Raw genomic sequence first — 26,445 nt, forward strand, 5'->3', positions numbered from 1 at the left:
GGGGGGAAATTCTGATGCTTCGCTGAAAGGTCAGGGCATTTCAGCGAGAGAGAAAACAAGTTCTTCTGTCCTCTCGGTCCTTACATTCACTTCCTGCTGTGGAGGAGGCGGACGCGCGTAATCTTGTGTTTCGGGTAAAGATTAGCCTGATAGGAAGGTAAAGGAAGTGAACTTCTGCATACTTAGAACACTGACGAAAAACTGTGTCAGCATCTGGGACGTACAGTATAGACAGAGAGTGTGTGCCTTACCTCCTTTGGCATCTGTCTCCAGGGCTGGAGGAACGGCACTTCTTGATTCGCCAGAGTCGATGGAGACGCTGCGCTCCCGCTTGGATTTGGTTTTCAGCATCCCTCCGACACCGCTCGCCGATTGGCCGACGGCCTTCAGCCCGGGGTTGCCGGGGGAAATCTGGTTGGTTTTGACTCCATGGCTCCCGGCGCCGACGCCCTTTGGACCCAGGTGGCCGGCAGCTCCCTGCTGCTGCTGCTGAGCCTGCTGGTTTGCACTGGGTATTTGGGATCGGCTGTCACCGGTGACCTGCTTGCCATGATTGGCCAGTTTATTGTCTTGGAGCATTTGATTGGCTGGTGATTGAGGTGGAGGTCTGGTGTGGAGAAAAGCTGTTTGTCAGTGGAGCTCACATTGTTTACAGGCGGCACTGATGGAGAAAAGAAGAATCATGGGCATCAGTATTTCAGTATTCTGTATTGGCCCTACAGTTAAAGCAGCAGTAGGTAGGATTGGAGCGAATTTGATTAAAAAAAGTTATTTTTATAAATCGGTCACTATATCCTGACAGTAGTGCATGAGACAGGTAATCTGAAAAAAATCATTCTAATGGTATCTGCAAGATTTTTCTTCCGGAGGAAAACAACCAATCAGAGCTGATCTGGAGCCTTGCCGTCTCTGAGCAGCTGTCAATCAATCGCAACTCCGATCAAACCGTCAAACTAGGCAGCGCTGATCTAATATGAATCAATATTCTGTTACTGTAATGTCTATTTTTCACATACAATGTTTTCAGAATCATCTTGTATCATCAAGTTGTGACCCGGCAGCCATGTTGAGATCAGTTGAGGAAATACCAAGATTACACAAACTTTTTTTACAGCTAAACAGTGCACTACAAGATGTTTCTGTAAACATTGTATGTGAAAAATAGGCATTACACGACAGTTTGACCGGAGTTTGCAAGTGATTGACAGATGCCTCCGTTGAATGAACAGCCAATAGGAACACTCTTTCTCTCTGAAATGACCAAAGTCTCCCGTCACAGGCTAGATTTTCTAAAGTCTGAAAACAGAGCCATGAGGAGGTGCAGAAGTCTAGTTTTCTCTCGGAACACTTGAATTACAATATGCTGAAAGGTTGTTATGGAATTTTTGCCCAATGATGCCAAAAATATTCTGCCTACTGCTGCTTTAAAAGACACATTCAGATCATTTCTATAATACAAATCTGACCACTGCTCAAGAAGCAATTTGGAAATGTAAAATAAATAATCAGAAAAATTGCTACTCAACAGTTTATAGATCTTTTTCAGCTTTTTATTTTCTAAAGATAAACCTTTAAATTGTGCCTTCATCGAGTACATAATTGGCAACATAAACTCTGGTTCCGGGTCAGGCCTTTAGAGCAAACTCACCTCATCTCAACCAGACGCTCAGCTGATACACTGCCATGCTGCTCTCCAGGACGCTTCACTGACCACACATGGACCTGGGGGACGACACGAGAGCAATATCATCAGCGGAGCCAGATAGCGACCTTTACAGTCAGCGCTATCTGGCAGCGTGTGCGTCCTCAGCCCGTGGGTCAACATCAACTTCATGAGGGGAAGACAGAAAAAGAGAGAAGAAGAAGCCAAAGATTTGATAAGAGAGCAAGGCCGAAGTCACACTGTGAGGTGACTGTTCCTTTAAGAGAAACAGAGCAGAGAGCGAGTTGGAGCCGGGGGAGGGACCTGCAGCTCAGAAGTAGCTCAGCAGTGTTTTAGGTCCCACCCACCAAACCACAAAAACTCCACCACACATTCCACAACACTGTCTGCAGCAATACCTGTCTCTCCCTCCCTCCCTCGCTCAGAGAGACTTATTCTCTCAGTTTCACTCTTTTGAGTGTGAGCAAAACAGGCAAAATCTCATTACCTGCTATTATATTTTAGTTTTAAGCCTATTTAGACACGACAAACCTCATGGGTCTATCAGCATTACCCACGTTTGTTTTTAATCTATTTTAGTGTGACCTGAGAGCCCAGATGACGAGGCCTCCGCTCTCAAGATATCCAACTGTTAGGGACTAAAAACAGCCTTAAACTCAGCAGGATTTAAGCAGGTTGGAGCAAATATGATTAACAAAAGTTATTTTTATAAAACAGTCACTATATCCTGACAGTAGTCTACAAGACAGGTAATATGAAAACAATCGTATTCCTCTGTGTCCTCCGGTGCTCCTAATGGCCTCTACAGGATTTCACAGACCAGAGGAAAACAACCAATCAGAGTCGAGCTGGAGCCTCACCATCTCTGAGCAGCTGTCAATCACTCACAAACTCAATCAATCAGTCAAACTAGGCAGCGCTGATGAAATATGAATCAATATTCTGTTACTGTAATGCCTATTTCTCATCTCAAATGTTTTCAGAAACATCTTGTAGTGTAGTGCACTAGCCTGTTTTTGTGTGTTGTTTTTGTGACCCGGCAGCCATGTTGAGATCAGTTGAGGACATACCAAGCACCGCCCACCAGCCAGAGCAAACTTTCTCATTGTACAGCTGAACAGTACACTACAAGATGTTTCTGAAAAATATTTACATGAGAAATAGTCATTTCAGTAACAGAATAATTCATATTTGATCAGCTCTCCCTGGTTTGACCGTTTGATTGGAGTTTGCGAGTGATTGACAGCTGCCTCCGTTGAATGAACAGCCAATAGGAACGCTCTCTCTCTCTGAAATGACCTGTGATTGGCCAAAGTGTCTCATCACGGGCTAGATGTTCGAAAGGAGGAGCAGAAGTCTAGTTATCTCTCAGAACACTTGAATTACAATATGCTGAAAGGTTATTATGGAATTTTTGCCCAATGATGCCAAAAACATTCTGCCTACTGCAGCTTTAAGATTGGAAGAACACAGTACATGAGGCTTCATTCTGGGTCCAAGTCCATAGCTGCGAGCTGACGCCCTCTTGACACCGCCACCTGCCCGTGTCCATAACCCCAAGCTTCTGATTTTAACCTTTGCAACCGGGGGTGTGCTTCTCCATGAGCTGAAGAATTTGCGTGCAGCCTACAAACTACTTGTACACAATCTTTCTCGCTGTGTCTCCAACAAAAGCTGCTTGTGCACAGAGCATTAAAACAGTTGCAGGTCTCAACAAGACCCTTCCACACCTGTTGCTGGCGAACAATAGCTGGTCAAAACAGTCATCACAGCCTGTTCAAAAACATCTAGCTGAGACACTCTGCTGACATAATGCAGATCTGCGTGTAACATTTCCACTGGTTTCCATTTTTGGCCGATGACACAATCCTACCGCTGCACACGGTCAGCTGTCCTGCTCTTACGGAACCATCTGTACCACTCACTCACCTCGACAGGTAATGGTAAACACAGCGCTGTAATTAGTCATTAACCAACGCCGGCTCATGTCGGCACAGAAAGGTGCCTTGTTCGTTGGCTGAGGACTTCATCACTCATTAACTCAAGCGGGGACAGTCAGACGTCGCTCCTGTTGACAAAGTGTGACTCACTTGCTTTGTGCAACACAAAGTGGAGGCAGACTAATCATATGGTGTGTCGCTGACCTTCGAGTGGACAGTCAAGAAAAGATAGGCCTATCTAAAGTGAATACCAGGCTAGTGGATATCAAGGAGACTAACTCCCAGTCATTTCTGCTGTAGTTGATATGATCAACAGGGGAAAAGCCTGAAGAAGAACTTTGTCATCAAAGGCTCATCCAACATTTAGTAAACCTGGAGCTAGGCCTTGCACTATTATCCCCCCTTCTTACCATGTGAATACATTTAAGTAATCAGCCCTAAGGAACATTACACTGACTTTAGAACTGCTAAAGCCTTTTTCAGACTGGATGAGTTTTTACTTGAGAGGGTTTTTAGGTTCTGTGAAGTGGTAATACACCAATGAATGGAGATGATTGCAACTATTCAAACCATCTGCCCTTAACGAATAACAGAATGTACAATAAATGTCATTCCTTGACCTTCTGGAATAGTATATCTAGACAAGGTGCTGGCGTGGCTAGCAATTTTTGGTTGGCGCATTAATGTTTAACTGAACTGTTATGCAGTCGCAGGTCTCAAACAAAGCAGGTTTCCCTATTCAAGCCAAGAAATTCTGTTTGTATAGTGCTGTTTACAGGCTTCAGATATTATTTCATTTGGAAGAACGTCAAGACCCAGTTTGTGTTGCGACATCTAGAGGAAAGTACTTCGGTGCACTGCAGACAAGAGAATACAATTAAACCACAATGTTTTATGAGAGTTTATTTCCGATTAGACCTGTTACATAAAAGGTCTGAATATTATGATTATTAGTACAGATTATTAACTTGAGTAAACTGAGGGTAAGTGTTATTTATTTGAGGCATATTGATCCAAAAATCATTGTCACACCTTGATTACACACACAGGTCATCTCAAGTTATTATGTCACAAAACAACTGGTTGCACCAGTGATGACTCAGGTGTGTCCTGGTAGAGTATGTACTACTTGTTACCAGCCGTGGCAGCGATGCTGGTATTGTTTTCACCTTGTGAGTCTGTGTGTGTCCTGGAGACACCCTGGTTCTACCACAGAGGCAGTTTTGATTACTTTGCCAGGTGTTGTACTGTATATTTTTGTCTGTCTGTGGACAGATTTTCTCTCCGCGATAGCGTCGCAACCGTGCAAGATGCAGTCCCGAGACATTAGTTGAGTTCAAAATGAAGCTTGAGTTCGAAAGTGGCCGTGGTCCGAAAAAGATCACCATCCTTGAGATGCCTACTGTAGCGGGAACTACCACAGAGGCGGTTTTGAGTACTTTGCAAGGTGTTTGTATTTCGGTCTGACCAAAACAGATTTTTTAGCGTCGCAACCGTGAAATATGCAGTCACAAAACTTTTCCGGTGTGTAGTTTAGATCAAAATGATGGTTGCGTTCGGCGGTGGGCATGGTCCGAGCAAGGTCGCCATCCTGGAGACACCTTCTGCATCGGGAACTACCACAGAGGCGGTTTCGAGTACTTTGCCAAGGTTTGGCAGTCACAAAACTTTATCGTTGCGTAGTTTAGATCAAAATGATGGTCGAGTTCGACGGTGGGCATGGTCCAAACAAGGTCGCCGGAAGTGAGGAAGGGGCCAGATTTGACACTGCGGCTGATGTGATCCCATTGCAAGATGGTCTCTACTATTTTGTACAGAGTGGGGCAGGAACAACGTATTTTTATAGGCCAACCAGGAAGTTAGCATTGCGCTGGGTTCCCTCAACAAAAAGCCAATGGGATTTTTCCATTCCATTCATTAAAAAAAAAAACATTGATTTCCAACTCCCAAACGAGGGAACCGGAAGTGCTAAAATGCAAACTCATTTCCGGGTTTTAGGACTCATTCCTGTAGCACTCTATTGTCTTTTTACTTAATTTAGCCTACATCAATTTGTGATGATTTGTTTTTACTTTAGTATTCAAGTTTTATTCTGTTGATCAGTGTAAAAAAAAAAAAAAGCCAAATTACATCCACTTTGATTCAAAGCTGTAAAACTGAAAACAGATAAATGCCAAGGGGTTCAATTGCTTTTATAGGTACTGTACTGTATATAACAGCAGTACATACAAGCAAAATCTGATTAGCATGTTCAGCTCTCATTTCTGTTTACGAACACCAAACTTAATTGGTGTCATCAGCATTCATTACATCCTGACCTCAAAACACAAACCTAACAAGACATTTAACACGTAGCTTGAAAAATGATTAGTACTTCACTGCGGTGACATTTGAACGACGAATTTATCAAATCAACCTGGCTGCTATGCAATTAATCTGCAATAAATCAAGGTTATAAAACCAATGTTGATGTCCCTTGAGGGAGGTGTTCTCACTTTCCCTCCCCCTCATCCACTCACACAGTTTCTGCCAAAGCAGGTTTGAACGTTCATTTTCAGTCTAGCTTTTGTGTTCATGTTGACAAGGTTGCAGATCACCATCTGGCCTCACAGACTGTAACTTTCTTTATCAAACTCCACTTACTGGATAATGTACACAAGTCTGTATATAAAACTACTTAAAAAGATATATTGTTTTGCTACTTAGTAGGACACATTCTGTTTGAACCCAACATTTTGCACAGTTGCAGATAAAGATAAGGCTACACTAATATTATTAGTCCTATTCTAGTTGTAGAATTAGATTCAAGTGGTTTATTTGTGACTCGGGTTATCCAAACATTTCCAATAACCAAAAGTCAAAATGTATTGAAAAAAGATAGATGTAATAATTTCAAAAATTCACAAAATGTTTTAACTAATAAAATATTTTGCTTCAATCCATATTTGTTGATGTTAAGCCTTTCAAAAACATGTTCATTGTGCTAAAACACCTATTTGATCTCCCGCTTGACGGGGCTCAGCTTTTCTCAGATACAAGTAGGGGGGGCTTCAAGGACAAAAGGATGGGAACCACTGCTTTAACCAATAGATGATATAGATAGGAAAAGAGATCAAATGACCAACATTTGACACTAAATGTGAAAGTCTTTGAAAAACTTCTCACCTAAGTTGAACTGGGATAGGCTTCAGCCCCCAGCGACCCTGAAGAGGATATGCGGGAAGAGATTATGGATGTATATGAAACCTGATGAAGACGTCTTACTGTAAAAAAAAAAGAGCATGTTGGCACAGTTTGGAAATGTACAAACCCCAGTTTAGCTTGTTATGTAGAGAGCATTAATCACACATACCTGAGGCCTGTACTACGAAGCGAGTTCAACATACCCAGGGTATCGCCTCGTTTTCTGGCTTAACTAACCCTCACAACCACTTCACTTCATTATGCCCTCTGGTAATGATGTGGCATTTATGACTATTTCAGCCTTCTCTCAGCTGCGTCCCCAACTCCGGTGGTGTGAAACAGACTTGGGAGCAATGAAAGAAAGAAATATAAAAACTAGCGCCGTCAAAGATAACACGTTAACGTAAATTAGTTTTAACGCCACTAATTTCTTTAATGCATTAACACAATCGATCTTCCGGAGGTTGTAGTGGGCTCACTTTTAAAGCTAGAGTGAATATAGAGTGAAATCCATCGGTACCAACCATGTCATACTAGCTCGTCGCGAAGGATTAATAACGCTCCAAACTTGCGCTAAATTTTGGCGAGGAAAAACTGTCATGGCCATTTTCAAAAGGGAGCCCTTGACCTCTGACCTCCAGATATGTGAATGTAAATGGGTTCTATGGGTACTCACGAGTCTCCCCTTTACAGACATGCCCACTTTATGATAATCACATGCAGTTTGGGGCAAGTCATAGTCAAGTCAGCACACTGACACACTGACAGCTGTTGTTGCCTGTTGGGCTGCAGTTTGCCATGTTATGATTTGAACATATTTTTTATGCTAAATGCAGTACCTGTGAGGGTTTCTGGACAATATCTGTCATTGTGTTGTGTTGTTAAATGATTTCCAATAATAAATATACACATACATTTGTATAAAGCAAGCATATTTTTCCACTCCCATGTTGATAAGAGGATTAAATACTTACTTGACTAATCTCCCTTTAAGGTACAAAAAATGTGCGATTAATCGCGATTAAATATTTTAATCTATTGACAGCCCTAATAAAAACATAATTCAAAGCGGTAAGCACCTACAGACTTTAACTTCTTCGTATTTGTTTAATATTATCATACGATCTGTGCCCCGAGCTTTGATTGGTCAGTAGGTGGTGCTTTTATACGAGCTGATCTCTTATCTGGAACATAACCTGCTCCGGAGCAGGTTAGCTGTTCAGCATAAGTTACCATGGTGATGTTCCCCGGTAAGAGGTGAACCTCCGTCGTAGGACTGAAAACCCTGAAGGGTTAAACCTGAAGTTAGCTCGCTAACGCCAAATCCTGCTTCGTAGTACAGGCCTCTGGAAACACTAATATGGACGAAAATCATTTTCCTATAAAACAGCTCAATGCAGACGTAGTCGGAGTTATCGGGATAAGTTTGCTAAGTAACACCCTGAACCCCTTATATCTAGAGCATGAACTTTTCAGGTGATTATACACTAAAGAAAATATACTAATAGTATATTCCATTTCTGCCAATAGATGTTACACACAGGTCCTTTAAGGGACATGCATGCCACACAAAACTTATTCATGGCAATTCATAGAGTGCTTCAGGGATGACGTATTTTTGTAGGTCAACCAGAAAGTTAACATCACCCTGGGTTCCCTCAAAGAAAAGCCAATGGGATTTTTCCATCGGGTTTTGGGTTATGGCAGAAAAAAATCGCTGTGGCAAACAAACATTTATAATACTTACAGGTTTTGTTCAGCAAAATAATCTCCGCAAATGAACCCTACTTCTATGATTTTTGAAGTGTGAATGCAATCACCAGAAGTAAAAAGCTAACGTTAGGCTATAAAGGAACTACACCACATGAGCGCGAGTAAACACAACGAGGCTGTAAAGGCGGACGAGTCGTCGTGATGATGTTTAGTAGTCTCATTTAGCCACTTGTTAGCAACCGCCTTTTTTAAGACACATAAAGGCTTCGAAATTAAAGAGTGGGATATTTATTGATATATTTTTTTCGTCGTAGACAAAAACGTTAAAACCTATTCAGCTTGTGATAACCACAGACCTTATTAAGGCATCTAAATAAAAAAACATTAAAAAAAAACATCGACTTCCAGACAAAGGAACCAGATATGCTAGAATGTTAACTCATTTCCGGGTTTTAGGACTCATTCCTGGAGCACTCTATTACTGCCAAGACTTATGGTGTGCACAATGTGACCAAAATGCATCTAGTTAAAGAATCCACACCATCTGACACCTGTTGATTACGTGCCCATGAGACATGGAGCCAGTAGAGAATCTGACATACAAAAATATGTGGGCTGGCATTATTATGTTCACGCCCCGATTTACATTGTTTCGTCTTATTGCCTTCTTCTAAGTATGTGAGCTACTTATTAAGCCTTTAATGGAACATGCTGCTCCTGGTAAAAGCAGAGATCAGCTGGGCATACGTTTACGCAATGGTGAGCTGTTATCCAATCAACAAATGCGTTGGGGCATAACATGTTCTCCATTTCCCTTTTTCTCATTTGACAGTTTCACAACTGGTTTGGGAAACAAATTTAATTTAACAGTTGGACCCTGTCCAGATGCATCCAATTGCAGCTCCAAACAAATTAGGGAAATAATTCAATGAGTTTTAAAATCCATAGCACATGGTCTTTACGTATAAAGCCAACTCATTTAGGGCCATGATGATAGGTACATATACGCACATAGCAGGCAAACGCGTCAGACAAATACACACAAACCCTACATTCTTTCAACATCAATGGCAACAAGTAAGGCCGGTAGGTTTGATGAATGATTTAAATGAATTGTGAAAAGTGTGTCAAATACTGATATTCTATTTATTTATTTTTTTTCAGCTGACCATCCACGGATGTTGTTTTTCAAGAAAACTCAAGGGTGATTTGATTTCCAGGTTTCAGTGTGGATCCCAGTACAGCAACTATAATACAGGTCAGAATTTATGACTGCCATGTCAGTGTGCCTACGGTAAGAGGTTGAGCTCCTATTTAGTCCCAGTGGGTCACACAGTACTCTGTATTTTTAGAGCGAGCTGGTATTAATAGACCCAGAGAGCCCTGGGAAGTCAGGGCCAACAGTGAGAACAAAATACGAAGCCAAGTCCAAAACACAGATGCCACAGTGCTGCTCTGTGGATCGACACCAGTAAACACTGAGGCCAGAGTGTTTAACAGTACTGATGAATGAATAATGTGTATTGACGCAGGAGCGCCCACAGTTACACACACATGCACAGTTGAGACTTTTTTTGACATCAGCTAGTTAACAAAACTGCATTTGCGCATGGCGCCAGTCGAAGAGCCCAAGAGAAGGAAAATAAGATAAACGTGCTCTGTAACGTCGGACAAGGCCACGGCTAACACAACATGGATGACTGTTAACTAAATAAATCCTCTGTGAAGGACTACTCTAAGTTAAAACATATCCTTGCAGCGTCTACCAAGTCCTTCTTCAGTCTTTATCAATTTATTATCTGAGACAGCCGCTTCCAACATTCATGTCAAAAAATGTATGATAGTGAAAGTGATCAGCTGTGAATGTTATCAGCTGTACTGAATGATGCAGCGTTGAACATTTGAGGAACTTTTTTATGCAACAGGCACCTAAACATAAAAATGATGTTTAAAACACTGTTGGGAGTAGAATATTGCATATTCTCCATATAGAGCCAGTGGACCACGTGGCTGATAAGAGACAAACAATGGTGTAACTATATCAAAATATCAATTATAATAACAGTTATTATAATAATATAATAATAATAACATTGCAAATTCTCTCATCTGAACGCTCTTTCTCATTTATATTTGGCATTGTTTCCTTAAAGGACCAGTGTGAAACAATTAGAGGGATCTATTGACAGAAAAGGAATATAATATTAATAAGTATGTTTTATTTAATGTATAATCACCTGATAATAAGAATTGCTGTGTTTGTGTCACCTTACGCCGGGGCCACACAGCGCGCATCATGCTCGCGTGACGGCAGCGTCACGTCGTGGCCGCGTCATGCCCACCTAGGGTGTTCACACTAGACGCGAGTTACCCACGTCTCGGGAGCGTCCCGGAGCTACCTGTCAGCTGTGTTTTTGCTGTTGCTGACAGCCCTTTCTTTCTACATAGAGTTTGCCTTTTAATGGCCATTTAACTTCATAATAAATGTGATTTATATTTATTTAAGACAAAAAAGGGTAAGAACTGTGTGGTAATTTGTAAATATTATTAAAAACAAGCAAATAAATTCATACATAAATATTAATATATAGCCCATATAAATCCCTCTTTTCTGTCAGTGAAGAGGGATTTATATATATATAAATCCCTCTTCACTGACAATGAGGAGGGATTTCTATGGGCTATATATATATATATATATATATATATATATATATATATATATATATATAAATCCCTCTTCATTGACAGTGAAGAGGGATTTCTGTGGGCTATATATTAATACAAAAAAATAAATAAATACATTAGTAGTAAGAGAGAGCCTACAGCAATCCCTCTTCACTTTGACTGGCACAGTTTTAAACAACATTTCCAGGGGGTTTCGGGTTCCTGTTCTACAGCATTCCAGGTTGCGGCTTTTATCGAAAACGACTTAATTTACATCTGGGGCGGGACAGCAATTTACATTATAAATGCTGATGTTCCGACATCTCAGGCAACTTGGAGCTTTTCACCACCTTGTTGCTGAACTGCGCCTTGATGGAGAAAAACACCTGAAGCATTTCAGAATGATAAATATAAGTAAAGTGGTTTTTTTTTTATTATTATAAAACAAAGCAAAATAAACAGTTTCGTTATTTGTTAACCTTTAGAAAACGAAAATTATTAAATATCTTAAAAAAAATTAAATAACACCTCTAAAAGAAAGAACAATAAAGTTACGTGGTGTTTGTTGAGAGAGAGAGAGAGAGAGAGAGAGAGAGAGAGAGAGAGAGAGAGAGAGAGAGAGAGCGCATCGGAAAAATACTGCCAACTATCACCTGATGTTCTTATAACCTATTAACCCAGTCTATTATATGTATAGCATATGTAGGGTTTCTGCTATGACTACTACAGTGTTTACATAATTAAAAGCCTGTACTATATTAACTTGATGGAAACCTGCAAGCAGACAACTGCTTTATTTAGAGTATTTCAGAATAAAAGCATTGTGTTAATGAATGAATGATTCTGTGCACTAAAAACGCTAGAGGACTTTTATTTTGAAATCTAGATAGGAAGTGTAAAATATTGATGGTCAGTGACATATTCTACAGATGTCTAGACATGGAAACTGTAGTAATCTTGCTCATATACTGTCAATAGATCACCTTCACTGTCTGTTGCTGCTGGGAGACGCAGCCGAGAGGTAAGCGGCAAGCGTGAAAAATAGGCGAGCCTTCTATTCTATAAAATAGACGCACGTCAGACGTGCGTCTGACGTGCGTCTCATGCGGGCAGTGTGTCCACCCTAACCTGTTAACATGGACGCCGAAATAAAAAACAACACGCGACGTTGCCGTCACGCGAGCATGATGCGCGCTGTGTGCTCCAGGCTTTAGAACGAGCCGTTTATATCTACATAGGGAGCGGGTCCTAACCATGGAATCCGCCATGTTTCTACAGTAGCCCAGAACGGACAAATCTCTGTATTAACTTTGGTCCGGAGGAAATAGTCTTACTCGCTCTGGAGTTAACCCCTGTCACTCCATTCAACCGCCGGGAAACAAGAGACGGGAAACCTGTTGGTTTGAGGAGCTGCAGCGTTTATTTCTGCACAAACCGCAACTTCCGCTGTACATTCACTGATATTCTCAAAGCTAAACTGACTGTCTTCTGCTCCTCTAGCTCACTTGTTCGCTCACACTTATTTGCTGCCACTCTCTCTCTGTCTTGCTTCACCACTCACTAACTTCCCATATACACACACTCTATGCACTGGCTCTGCTATTCTCCAAATGACCTACGCTACTCTTACAACAACTGTCTCTAAAGAGGGCCGTTCGTGTTTTCGTGATGGCCGCAGTAGTTCTTCTACGCGCTTGGCACACCGAAGAGGTTGCAATCTGCAACCTCACTGCTAGATTCTGCCAGATGTTACACACTGTACCTTCAAAAGTGCGAAATTGGAAATTCGGAGCTATCTATTGCCTCCACACGGCTCTCAACGTGGCGATGGCTGAGCTGGCGTCTCGCAGCTAACAGTGCTAATAGCGCTAACAGTATAAACAATGGCAACAGTGCTGACAGAGCTAACAGTGTTTACCTTGGGGGGCTAGAGGGACAATTATCAGACTGTCATATGAGAGCAGTGCAGAGGGGTGACAATTAGTTAGCCAGTGGGGCACACTCACATGCACTAAAAAGCATGTGCAGCCGGCCTGGTACGTAAACAAAGCACAGAGAAGCTTGGATTACAACACACACAGAGGGAGAGCAACTTCATTCTCTACTCAGGTAGACATTACTCCTCTATATCTCTGCATTGCAAATTGTTGTTTGATGCTATATTAATGCTCTGAATATTGTATGAAGAACCTTTAAGTGTTCCTTGAAATTCTCACCACCTAAGGCATAGATTCCACTCACACATGAAGATGTTCAAAATATTTCCATACTTCACCTGAATGTCTAGCTGCCATCGTTCAGAATGACGGCACGTATATATTTTCGAAACAAATATAATTTTTTGAAACCTGTGTTGGAACATGAACTGCAGATAATAGTAAACTAGTTGTTTTTAAAGTAACGAGTTGCGCTTTCAAGAAGAATTCAGTCAGGATTTAGAGAAAGCGCTGTTTTTTTTTTTAAATCCTGAGTTGCAAGAAGATTTCTCCAAAACTATTTTTGAGAAATTAAAATGTTATTTTCCCTTTTTCACTTGCCAGAGAATTGTTGACTAACTAAATCAAGTTTGAAACTTTCATCTTCCGATGCTTTTTGTTCTTTACAGTTAAAGGGACTGTTTGTAAGAATCAGAAATGTTTTGTTAACAACGACACTTGTGGCCGTTAAGTCAACGAAAGTCAGCGTCCCGTTGCTCGCGCTTGTGCTCGCTCTACATAGACATGAACGAGCATCGCTCAACACAGTGAGGAGACACACGTCAGATAAAACCACAATATCACTCTATATTTCAGCTGCTTGGCAGTAATGTTAGCTGACCAGACGAAGGTCTCTCCATGAATCAATGCTGATCCTAGTGTTGGCTTTTCCTACCTCAGCCTCCCGACCGCGGCCGGAGGGAACAGGGGAGACACCGGAGTTTTGGTCGGAGACGATAACGTTTCTCGCTGCGGAGCCCCGTCACTTCACAAGACACGGGAAACCTCTGTTGGTCTGGAGGAGCTGCAGCAGTTATTTCTGCACAAACGTCCACTGTACATTCACTAGATATTCTCAGAGCTAAACTAACTCTTCTGCAGTGTGGAGTGAGCAGCATGCACGTGAGAGTGGAGCGAAAGAGTGAAGACAAGCAGGCAGAGGAGCAGAGTACAGTGGAGACTCCGGCCCTGGAGACCAAAGCTACAGTCTCACCCGCGTCCTCCGACCGCGGCCAACACTGTTTAACAGACGGGCTTCACTAGATACAACTTTGGTGCTTCCGTGTAGTTTGTGTTGGGAGTCTTGTCTGAACAGCGTAGCCACACGCAAACGTGCATCGGACACCGACCCAGATTGATTTATACGTGTAAGGAGTTACAAACAGTCCCTTTAATATGTATAAATTCTATATTGTGTTTTTTAAAAAAAAGTATTAAATGCAAACACATTTTTCACTTTCCTGGTGAATTTGTGAGTATCCCACCAACCATTGAACCTCTGTAGCTCAAGTGCTGCATCCTAAAAACGGTAACATGCAGCTCTGGTGGTTTAGCACAACCTGCTCAAATGAAGCACACAGCACACCTCTGATGGGGTTTTTCCCTGGCCTGCTTTTATGTTACACACGCATGTAATGTGGGCCATGTGGCTGGTGTAATGACTCCCTTCATGTCCCCACACAAAGGGTTCAAACAAGCTCAAAATTGTAACCCTTATCACCACTTACCACTTTCCACTGAGTTAGACATGCTGTATATTTCAGTTTCACACTCTACCTGTGTGCCTACTTTAGTAAATTGAATCGACCTTTTAGTGGACCGTGACGAATTTTATGAAATGTGATGTGACACGGACAGCTTTGAACCATTTAACGTTAGAACACAAAAATAACCATGCTACACCATGACCACACTGAAGCTGCTGCGAGAGAACAGTTTGAGTGGGATGTCTGCGATAACGTGGGATATAGCACGATTAAATTAGAGGCAAAAGCAATGAATGACGTCATTTCTTCAAGTCTGTCTTAAAGGGACTGTTTATAAGGATCAGAAATGTCTTGTTAACAGCGACACCTGTAGCCGTTAAGTCAACGAAAGTCAGCGTCCTGTTGCTCGCGCTTGTGCTCGCTCTACATAGACATGAACGAGCATCGATCAAAACAGTGAGGCGACACACGTCAGCTAAAAGCACAATATCACTCTATATTTCAGCTGCTTGGCAGTAATGTTAGCTGACCAGACGAAGGTCTCTCAATGAATCACTGCTGATACTGTGTTTCCTGCTTCAGCCTCTCGACTGCGGTCAGAAGGAACAGGGGAGACACCGGAGTTTTGGTCGGAGACGATAACGTTACTCAGCAGCAGGAAACAAGACACTGGAAACCTCTGTTGGTCTGGAGGAGCTGCAGCAGTTATTTCTGCACAAACGTCCACTGTACATTCACTAGATATTCTCAGAGCTAAACTGACTCTTCTTCAGTGTGTAGTGTGCGCGCATGCACGTGAGAGGTGGAGCGAGAGCGCGAGTGAGAACGAGCGCGGTGTGTGAGTGAAGGCAAGCAGAGGAGCAGAGTACTCGGACTCCGACCCTGGAGACCAAAGCTACGGTCTCCCCTGTGTCTTCTGACCACGCGGGCTTCAATAGATATAACTTTGCGGTTTTAGTGCTTCTGTGTAGTTTGTGTTGCAGTCGACCCGCAATGATTTATACATGTTAGGACTTACAAACAGTACCTTTAAGAAATGTGTTTTTAGTCACGCTCGGTACCTTACTTTTGAAATTACCACAACTACACAACTGAACCTACAATCCTTGATCAAAGCTAACGCAGCTCAAGCACCCAACTGAAAGTGAGGAAAGGACTCTCATAGAAACAAAGCTACGACTAGCCTGTTGTTGGTATGAGGAGTTTAATTTAGATTAGACCTGTGGACAGAGAATATAGCAGTGTACTGTCACTGTCCCCAGTGGTTCAAATCCCACCTGCATATTAAATAAGTACTGTATGATCAAGTGGTACATAAAACTATACAACACTATATTATAGGGCTGCTCGATTATGGCAAAAATCATAATCACTATTATTTTGTTCAATATTGAGATCAAGATTATTTAACATGATTACTCATTAACTTTGGAAACATCATACATTTAGAAAAAAATGTGTTAACGTTTTAAAGTTAACTGCATCAATGTGGTGCACAAGAGGCTAGATCTATGTAGAATGTTGTGCTCTACTAAACAGTTAAATCATAAACACTATGGTTGTATAGAAATGAATGGTGATGACAAGGCAAAAAAGTCACACCCACAAAGTATGGTAAACGAAACGGGGTCCGTGTTTCGAGACGGGTCGGGTGGGTTGCCGACATCTCCGCAGACCCATAACACACTGTCTGCTAGGGCTGGGCTGATATGGATCAAATCAAATACCACTATATTTTTTACCTCGATATCGATATTGCAACGAAACTGTAGAGTTGGCTAATGGCGCTTTCACAAAATATGTACACAATGAGATTTTTGATAAATAACATCAGTAATGTGCATATGAGTATAGTGAGTAAAGGCAAATAGTAAGAACAGCTAGAACCCAACCCAACCGGTAGAGGCAGATGGCCGCCCACCCAGAGGCAGGTTCTGCCAAAGGTTTCTACCCACTAAAGGGGAGTTTTTCCTTGCCACTGTCGCATAACAATGCATGCTTATGGGGGATCTCTTGTTGGGTCTGTAAATGATAGGGTACGGTCTAGAACTGCTCTATATGAAAAGTGTCTCGAGCTAACTTCTGTTATGATTTGACACTACATAAAAATAACAGTCTGGTAAATTCAGAAAATTACATTACTTTACTGTAACGCAGACGTTAAAACCAGGAAAATACAACACTACTACGGTAGTATGATATCCAAAATCTAAGTGAGGGCTTCTGTAAAGCTCGCAGCCGGAGGCGCGAGCCACCTTCACCCCGGGCCTTTCCAAGCCGTCCTACAGCCGGTCGTGGTGCACCGCCACGGAGGAAAAGAGCCCAGCGAGGGCCAGCCATACGAGAGTATCACTGCGAAATAGAATGCGGCACAATTATTGTTTTATCTCGATTATCTTGTTTTCACAATCGTTGGAAGCCAAAATTGTAATTGAAAATTAAATTGGATTGATCTCCCAGCTATGCTAATCATTTTCAAACATCACAACTGACACTCCACTCACTTGATATCTACGGTGAGCTGTTCCTGACTGAATTAAAATCGCTGCACTACATTTATGAGAGGAAAACCACAAAGTCGAAATGCTTCTGTCAGCTACCATTCTGTTGTAAGAGCCGAACTGATTTGCAAGCCAGGCGACTTTAGAAAAATCAACAAGGATGATGACAGGCGAGCCCTGCTAGGTTTAAAAGATGTTGAATCAGCCATCAAGCCCCTGCCAACTTTCACTCATGGAAAAACCAACTGACACCAATAATGTGAAACGGCTTCCAAGTGACAGCCATCAGTACATTCTGAGTGATTATTGGTGCCAGCACCCCATAAATTACAACCTTCACACTCTTTGATGAATGCACTTTCAGATTGTGCATGCTTCTGTTGGACTCAAAACCAAAAGGTAAAAAAATATTTCCCTCATGAGTCTCTAACAATGTGACCACTGAAAGGTCACTTAATTGGAAAGCACCAACCATCCATGTCTGATAATATAGCAACTGGTTCCAGATTATGAACTACCCATCTGGGGGAAATGATCTGGTGTTGATGCAGCCAGTTAAAGGTCCCATATTGTAAAAAGTGAGATTTTCAGGTCATTTATATTATAAAGCAGGTTTAAGTGCTATATAAATACTGGTAAACTATCAAAACGCTCAATATACGGAGAAATACACACAGCCGTATTCAGAAATTGTGTTTGAAACAAGCCGTTAGGATTTCTGTCCATTTGTGATGTCACAAATCTACAATATTTAGACCAGTACACGGTTTTAAATGTAAACATTCTAAATGTGTCACATTTTATTTCCTGTTGCAGTGTATAAATAACATCAGCTGACAGAAAGTAAATATGGACCCAAACTGTTGCCTAGCAACGTAATTATGTTGCAATTCTGAAATGAACTAATGAAATGCATTAAAACGGAGCGTTTCAGACAGAGGGTAAATGCAGGTATATTCAGGCAGACAGTATGAGGAAAATAAAGGCTTTTTTGAACATTACAGCATGTAAACATGTTCTAGTAGAAACACATAATACAAATATGAACCTGAAAATGAGCATGATATGGGACCTCTAAAGTGTGAATGTTTCTTGCACAGAGGCAGGAGATTAAAAACTCCCAACTTTTAAGTAGAGAGAAGACTATAGAGTGGTGCAGGGATGACATATTTGTGTAGGCCAACCAGGAAGTTAGCATCGCCCTGGGTTCCCTCCACAAAAAGCCAATGGTATTTTTCCATTGGGTTTTGGATTATTGCGGAAAATAAACTCTGTGGCAAACACACGTTTAATAGGGCTGCACAATTAATCAAATATTAATCGTGATCATGATTTTGGTTTCCCACAATTAAATGAACATGATCAACTGAGATATTGAGGTTTAAAATGCGTGCTCCGCTCATTGAAAACTTTGCTACATAAATCAAGCGCTTCCTGCACCGAAGCGAGATGCACCGTCAATCAGCAGCCGATTGTAGCCGGCCGGTTTTCAGCAGTCTCATCTATCTGCTTTTTTGCTGGTCACACACACATGCAGCCGCAGGAACAACCTTAAAACATTTGGATCAACTAACTCCATCAGACACTTCTTATATTATAATTCATGCCCATGAACCTGCTGTGAGTAATCACAGTGAACGGCTCGTCTGTCGACAGCACGAGACTAAAGAGCTCCGTTAACGGAGGTTCCATGAGTTACATTATGGTGCGTTCAAGCTCTTATCAGCAAAATGAGTATTGGGCGATGGTAAATTATAACACTATCATGACGCGTTCAAATGTAATCTTGTAAAATGTAGTTTTTGTGAAAAATTTCAATGAATCCAGTTGTTTGAAGGAGATGTTTTCACAGCAATATAAAATAGATGATAGAGATGGAATGATGACCACGTTATAATATATAATTAGAACTACTAATGACGTTTAGTATTCTCATTTAGCCAATTGTTAGCAACTGCCTTTTTGAAGACACAAAGGCTTCAAAATTCACGAGTGGGGCATTTATTGATGTATTTTATGCCGAAGAACAAAATGTTAAAATCTCTTCAGCTTGAGTTAACCACAGACCTTATTTCAGGCACATAACTAACCATTAAAAAAAAAACATTGACTCTCAGACGAGGGAAACGGAAGTGCTGAAATGCTAACTCATTTCCAGGTTTTAGGACTCATTCCTGTAGCACTCTATATCTGTATGCTGTCAGAGGAAGGAAAGGACACAACTGGAACTTGTTCAAAAATTTGGGAGGGAAAAAAGTATAGACCTACTGCATGTTTGGCATTTTTTGGTAAGAGCACTGAAGTGGGATTGATACGAGTGTAACAGGCGGGGGAACCCTGTTTATGGATTATTGACCACATTCAGCCCTATATCCATTTCTTGCTTTTTATAGTCCTTGTAATAACTTTGTTTTCTCTTCCCTCCCCCCTTTCCTTCAGTCACACGGTTGTTCTCTTCTCCCAACATGCACTCTGTTTTTCTGCAGCCTGGTGTTGGAGGAATGTATTAGTCTACGAGCATAACAAGAGGTTACTGCAGGTCAGCATCCATTTCAGTAAACATCTAAAAATGAGAAGGATTCAGCCAATCCGATGATCTGTCATTTTTGACTTTAGGGAGAAGTTAATCCACACACTCTGTTTACAAGTCTGTGATCTGCATAGCTGCCGTCTCTGCACTTACAATCCTCAGTCTGCACTTGTTGGGGGTAAACTGCAGTGCATTGTGGGACAGTGCACAGGTGACAGCCAACAACAAAAAAAATCAGCACACTAGGGGGGTTGTGGCAGGTTGCTGTGGCAACAAAACATGTCACAGGGCTGAGTAAATATAGGCTAACCAGTAGGCGATGTGCAGAGAGAAGGGCCTGCAACAGAGGAAAGGCCACAGAGAAAAAAAGGAAAAGAGACATTTGTGAAGATCTCAAAGCAGCTCTGTTTTTTGATGTAACAGGCCTCACTTAGCAGTGATGACAGAAGAGATGACCTAAGATGCACCTTCCTTTTTACACCAAGGGGAAACATTATGAACCATAAACAAGACTCGGTCCAAACCGAGTGTATGGCTGGACCGTGTACGGTCAGTCTGTGAATTTGTGGCTAAATTGTTACATAAATAGTCAGTGGTCATGTCCTGAATGTTATATCCAGCGGTACATGTCCAGGTCCAGCGAGGAGGCTAGGGGACGCGCTGGTCCACTCAACTGGCCGTTCAAGCGGTGACGTACCCGATCATGGAATGCACCTGATTGATCCCTGGTTTTCTGCTTGCCTTTTCAAACAGGAAACAACATGGCGGTCTGCTTGTAACCTTTCTGTTGTTCGGTCTAAACAATCCACGAAATTATACTTCTGAAAACATTTTAAGTGAGAAATAGGCTATGCAACTGCTGAATCTTGTTTCATTTTAGAACAAGATCGCCTAGTTTGACAGCTTGGTCCAAGTTTTGTGAGCCGGACGCGTTGCACTTGACGGGCTCATTTGCATAAAGTTGAGATTTTTCAACTTTATGCATACAGACCCTCTCCAACTCGCCGCAGCACTCCCACCATGCACTGGGCGAATGCTTCTCCTGCTTTCCATAGGAAATGAATGGAAAGCGTTGAGACCAAGCCCCCAGGAAGAGCATCGGGCTTTGAAGCAAATTTTCGTAGTGGCCAAAGGATATTACTACAACTTCTGTGTCCGTCATGTGATGCCATTGGGCCTAAAATACTTTTCCTATAGACTTACATTGGGAAAGAGACGTCTGTAACTCAGCGGATAATTTTGTTTGAGGTAAATCAACTTCCCAGTACGAACACTTAAATAGCCCTTCTTTAAATCATTAGGTCCTAAAAGTTGTAAAATGCACCAATAGCTGAATCCAGAGTTATCGTCCTTCCTCCGTTCATGTGAATGAGACCCAGTCTTTAGGTGGAGCGAGAGCTGGGAGGTGGAGTTAAAGGAAACGCTACTGCGCCTGCTCTATGGGCCCAATGGATGCAGAAGATCGCTGGAAGATCCGGGTACTTTATCACATGGCAGTCGAGCCATTTTTGCTTCATACGTCACTGAGCAACTCTCATAGGAATGAACACAAGCCTGCCTCCAATGCTGTATACAATTCTCTTTATACATCCATTATTGAGACGCCCTCCGGTCACCGGATCTGGTGGAAATACGCAGATAGAGGACCAATCGCGCCGGTAAGTGTAACCGCTGACACGCCCCCTGAAATAGTAAACAAAGGACTGTTCCCACCTTTTCATTTTGAAAGAGCAACGGCCAATGAGGCAACTCCAACACTCGACCGACCAATCATGTAACTGCAACGCTCGGCCGAACAATCGTGTAACTGCAACGCTCGGCCGACCAATCGTGTAACTGCAACGCTCGGCCTACCGATCATGTAACTGCAACGCTCGGCCGACCAATCATGTAACTCCAACGCTCGGCCGACCAATCGTGTAACTGCAACGCTCTGCCGACCAATCGTGTAACTGCAACGCTCTGCCGACCAATCGTGCAACTGCAACGCTCTGCCGACCAATCGTGGAACTGCAACACTCTGCCGCCTATTCGTGGAACTCCAACACTCAGCCGACCAATCGTGGAACTTCATCACTCAGTCAGTCACTCAGTGGCAGACATTTGCCGGCCCTCTGCGGTCTAGCCAAAAAAGTACAGTTAAGCAGAGTAGGATTTTTATAGCTAAAACATTAAGTGATTCAATGAAGCCAACTCTGATTTATATGATGCAATCAGGGTGGATATTGCACGTGTTTGTAACATTTGTATTCAGGACTGGCTGAACTGGGGTAAGCATGAAAATGTGGGCAATGTACACAGGATTTGTTGGCTATTGCAGACAAACACTGATAAAGACCTCCTCAACAGGCTGGAAATGAAGTGGTAGAAGACAGTAGGCACCTAGTCCATGTCCATTTTGCCTCAGCTAGGGGACAGGGAAGTACTTGGCTCATTTTGTACAGAGGGTCAAGGGTTGTATCCTTTCCAACACATTCTGGGAAAAAAGCCAACTAGAGCAAGGAAAAAGACCGGGCCGTAGCCTCAGAACAGACAGAAGGCAGGCATTACGGCACAGAAGCAGGAGGCTGATGGACAGAAGCCACTCAGTGTCAAACTGAACACACACCTACCAGTCTGCTCAAGAGGGGACGCCCAGTCCGTCCAATCTGATGCAGTGTCTTGGGTTTTTCCCCTCAGGCCAAAGTTCCTCATCATTATAACTGTGTGTAAGAATGCACTCCAGACAGCTTCTCATGCAATATGTGGGTTTGTAGCTTTTTTATATCTGGTCCTTTTAAAGATTTGGCTAATTAACCAAGTAGTACTACTATGTTGTTTCCCTGGGGAGCACTAGGGGTTGTATACAGCATCTTCTTCCCAAAACACCGCTGAACTAACCATAAACAGCGACCAAAATGTTAGCCTAAACATAATCTGACCTTAAATTAAATAACTTACCCTGACATTAAACAAATTGGGGGACAGAAGGACTACAATTAAATAAACGTCAAAATTGACACAAGTTGCAGATCTAACCTTGACATGTCCCTACTATGAGACATTACTGAATAAAAAGTGGTGATGGTAGAAAGTGTAAGCTGTGAGAAACTTAAAGGGGACAGATCATGAAAATCACTTTTGTAGTGCTTGTGCTCATACATTTGGGTATCTGGAGTGCCTACCAACCCACAAACTGTGAAATAAGACAACCCAGTCAGTTTTTTCGAGGGCTAGATCAGATAACAAACATTTGATTGAACAAGCCATTTCCCTTCCTATGTCACATGCAGGATCATTAAAATATATTGCCCACGGCTTCAGAATTACCTTTGTAAAGGTGCATCATATTTTTCTCGCAAGTCAATCAGAGCAGACTGGGCTCTTATGGGGAGGCAGTCTTAAAGAGACAGGTGCTAAACCCAGTGGGCAACCTCCAGGTCTGAAAAGTGAAGCCAGTGCTGAAGTGCCTTAAGCCTGCATTCTTCCTAATAGCCAGCAGAGGGCGACTCCTCTGGTTGCAAAAAAGAAGTCTGATTGTATAGAAGTCTATGAGAATATAACACTACTTCTCACTTGATTTATTACCTCAGTAAACATTGTAAACATGAGTTTATGGTCTCAATCAGTAGTTTCAGGGTTTCTTCAATACAGCATGATGTTCATTTAGTAAGTTATTGTCCCATTTAAAGTCAAACAGACCATAAAGCAGGGGATGTTTTAGGGCGTGGCTGTCTTGTGATTGACAGGTCGTTACCACGGCGTTGTCTGGTCTGGGAGTTGTCTGTGTATTCGTCTAACAACTTTAACCCTTACACTGTGTGTTTTCAGTTTATGAAATTGAATTATAACGTCTTTGGTTGGCTGAAAATGTCCTATTCAACGTTCAGTTATGCTTAGCTCCTCCCTCTTGTGTCACTTCTGGTTGCAAAAAGATCAACATGGCGACGTCCAAAATGCTGAACTCTAGGCTTCAAAACAGCAGTCCATAAACCAATGGGTGACGTCACAGTGACTACGTCCACTTCTTATATTGAGTCTATGGCTAAAACAGAGAATTTCAGACGTAGGGTGAATACAGGTATATTCAGACAGACAGTATGAGAAAAATAATGTGTTTTTTTAACATTAAAGCATGTAAACATGTTCTAGTAGAAACCCAAAATACAAGTACGAACCTGGAAATGGACAGGATATGTCTCCTTTAAGATGGAGAAGAGATGAAAGAAAGCCAAAGAAAGAGGAAAATTCACCTGGATTAAACTTGTAATTATTGCAGATGGATATAAACAAGGTGGGAAATTACCTCAAGATCATCAAAGTGTTTGCACATGTTTGGCCTTTGCTGGCTTATTTACAGTATGTACTCTAACGGACACTTTGTTAAATAACCAACCGGATTTGAAAGTGGTCTTCTTTTCTAAAAACAAGTAAATTAGTGAGTGTCTTAAAAACTGACCCAGCATCCAGATGTACTGTAGAATCCCACTTAGAGCCTGTTTGTTTCCTGCATTCGTATGTTATACAATATGCAATACACAGTGCTCAGAGGGAATAATGGTATCCACTGTTAGAGCCACACAGAGCTCCACAAGTCCCACACAAAGATACAATACTATTGTGCATTCATACAGCAGGCAGTACAAGTCAACTTGTGATGAGTTCAGCATTCCCATACTAGGAAGTAACTTGGTGATTTGATGCACTCGGTGCATGAATTAAAATGTTGTGTATTGATAACAGTACTTGCCCTCACAGTTCTTTGGCGTTTGTAAAAGTCAAACAGGTATCAAACACTCTACACCAAAACCCACCCGCTTTCACTAGACAGGTTCTGCACACTTTTATCAACAGGACGTGTCAGTTTTACAAGCATGTTTAGCCCAATGGTATGGAAAACGGAACCTGCCAAAATAAAAAATACATGAATAAATAAATGACTCGATAAATGAATAAATACGTCATTAAATACAGCATAATAATATTCAAAATAAATGTAGCCATAAATTAATTGATAAAATGTGACATATTGATAATTCTGTTTTACTTTGCTTCTTTATTTATTTATCTTTGTAATAATTCCCTTATTTATTTACTTTTCTGTTTAAATTTCCCTTTTATTGATGTATGTATTTATTTTTATTTATTTTATATTTATTCATTTATTTCTGCATGATTTTCCCTTTGCATTTCACCCCTTATCTATTTTCCCAAACTTATTTATTTCTGTAGTCTTTTCTTTATATACATTTGTTTTTGCATTTCTCACTCATTATGCAAATGAGGGGGCTGTCACTCACTGTCGACATTTTTATTTACTTATTGAGTCATTTATTTATCTTTTTATTTTTTATTTTGGCAGATTCTGTCCTCCATACAATGCAATCCGGAGACATGAAGCTACAAACTGACGCCCGACACTTGTCGCTGTGACGTGCTGCCAATCAAAGTTGAACTGGTCGTCTCAACTTTTTTCACCGCTCCAATGACGCTGTTAAGCGTCAACCAATCATATGTTTTGGTTTCACCCTGTTCCGTTCCATCTAATAAAAATGCAGTTAGCCAGTTCCCAGTGCTATTTGACAACATAACTACACCAATGAGCACTTGAGCATCACTTTAACGGTTATTCGGTGGCAATGTAGCTTGCCACGTTGGCTGTTTTGTTGCTTTTGTCGCCGGTAGTGTGAACATAGCATAAGACGCACCATCAGACCTTATGGGCCTCTAATGGGGCCTCTAAAATACACTGCGGAAAAAAATTAAGGGAACATTTAAATCACACATCAGATCTTGATGAACGAATTATTCAAGTTGAAAATCTTTACTGATGTCCATTGTATAATTTGTTGAGAGCAAAATGACGTAACAATGGTCAATGGAAACCAAAATCATCAACCCACTGAGGGCTGGATTCAAAATCACACCGAAGATCAAAGTAAAAAATTTAAATCACAGGCTGATCCAACTCATAATGTGACTCAGTAGTGCGTACGGCTCCCCCGCGTGCCTGTATGCACTCCCGACAACGTCTGGGCATGCTACTGATGAGTCGGCGGATGGTGTCCTGGGGGGATCTCCTCCCAGACCTGGATCAGGGCATCAGTGAGCTCCTGGACAGTCTGTGGCGGTACTTGGCGGCGTTGGATGCACCGATACATAACGCCCCATAGGTGCTCAATTAGATTTAGGTCAGGGGAACGTGATGGCCGGTCAATGGCATCAATGCCTTCGTCATCCAGGAACTGTCTACACACTCTGGCCACATGAGGCCAGGCATTCTCCCGCACCGGGAGGAACCCAGGGCCCACTGCACCGGGAGGAACACAGGGCCCACTGCACCGGGAGGAACACAGGGCCCACTGCACCGGGAGGAACACAGGGCCCACTGCACCGGGAGGAACACAGGGCCCACTGCACCGGGAGGAACACAGGGCCCACTGCACCGGGAGGAACCCAGGGCCCACTGTACCGGGAGGAACACAGGGCCCACTGCACCGGGAGGTACCCGGGGCCCACTGTACCAGTAGGAAACCGGGGCCCACTGCACCAGGAGGAACACTGGGCCAACTGCACCAGGAGGAAAT

At 42.1% G+C, this 26,445-nt stretch overlaps 1 protein-coding gene across 5 annotated transcripts in view; it reads right to left on the reverse strand.

Moving 5' to 3' along the window:
- Positions 1 to 26,445, reverse strand: part of bcl9l (bcl9 like) — a 44,347-nt gene that overhangs the window by 12,596 nt on the left and 5,306 nt on the right. The window contains exons 2-4 of one of the 5 annotated variants that reach the window (XM_074640455.1): positions 6,769 to 6,866; positions 1,649 to 1,722; positions 252 to 607 (exon numbers count right to left, since the gene is read on the reverse strand). In XM_074640455.1, the coding sequence (XP_074496556.1) occupies positions 252 to 607; positions 1,649 to 1,653 (361 nt within the window). In that variant the 5' untranslated portion in view covers positions 1,654 to 1,722; positions 6,769 to 6,866. Of the gene's footprint in view, positions 1 to 251; positions 662 to 1,648; positions 1,739 to 6,768; positions 6,867 to 26,445 lie in introns of those variants that run through there. The other 4 variants (XM_074640459.1, XM_074640454.1, XM_074640458.1 and 1 more) reach the window with 4 other exon arrangements.

Source organism: Sebastes fasciatus, chromosome 7 (assembly GCF_043250625.1).
Source record: "Sebastes fasciatus isolate fSebFas1 chromosome 7, fSebFas1.pri, whole genome shotgun sequence".
NCBI lineage: Eukaryota > Metazoa > Chordata > Actinopteri > Perciformes > Sebastidae > Sebastes > Sebastes fasciatus.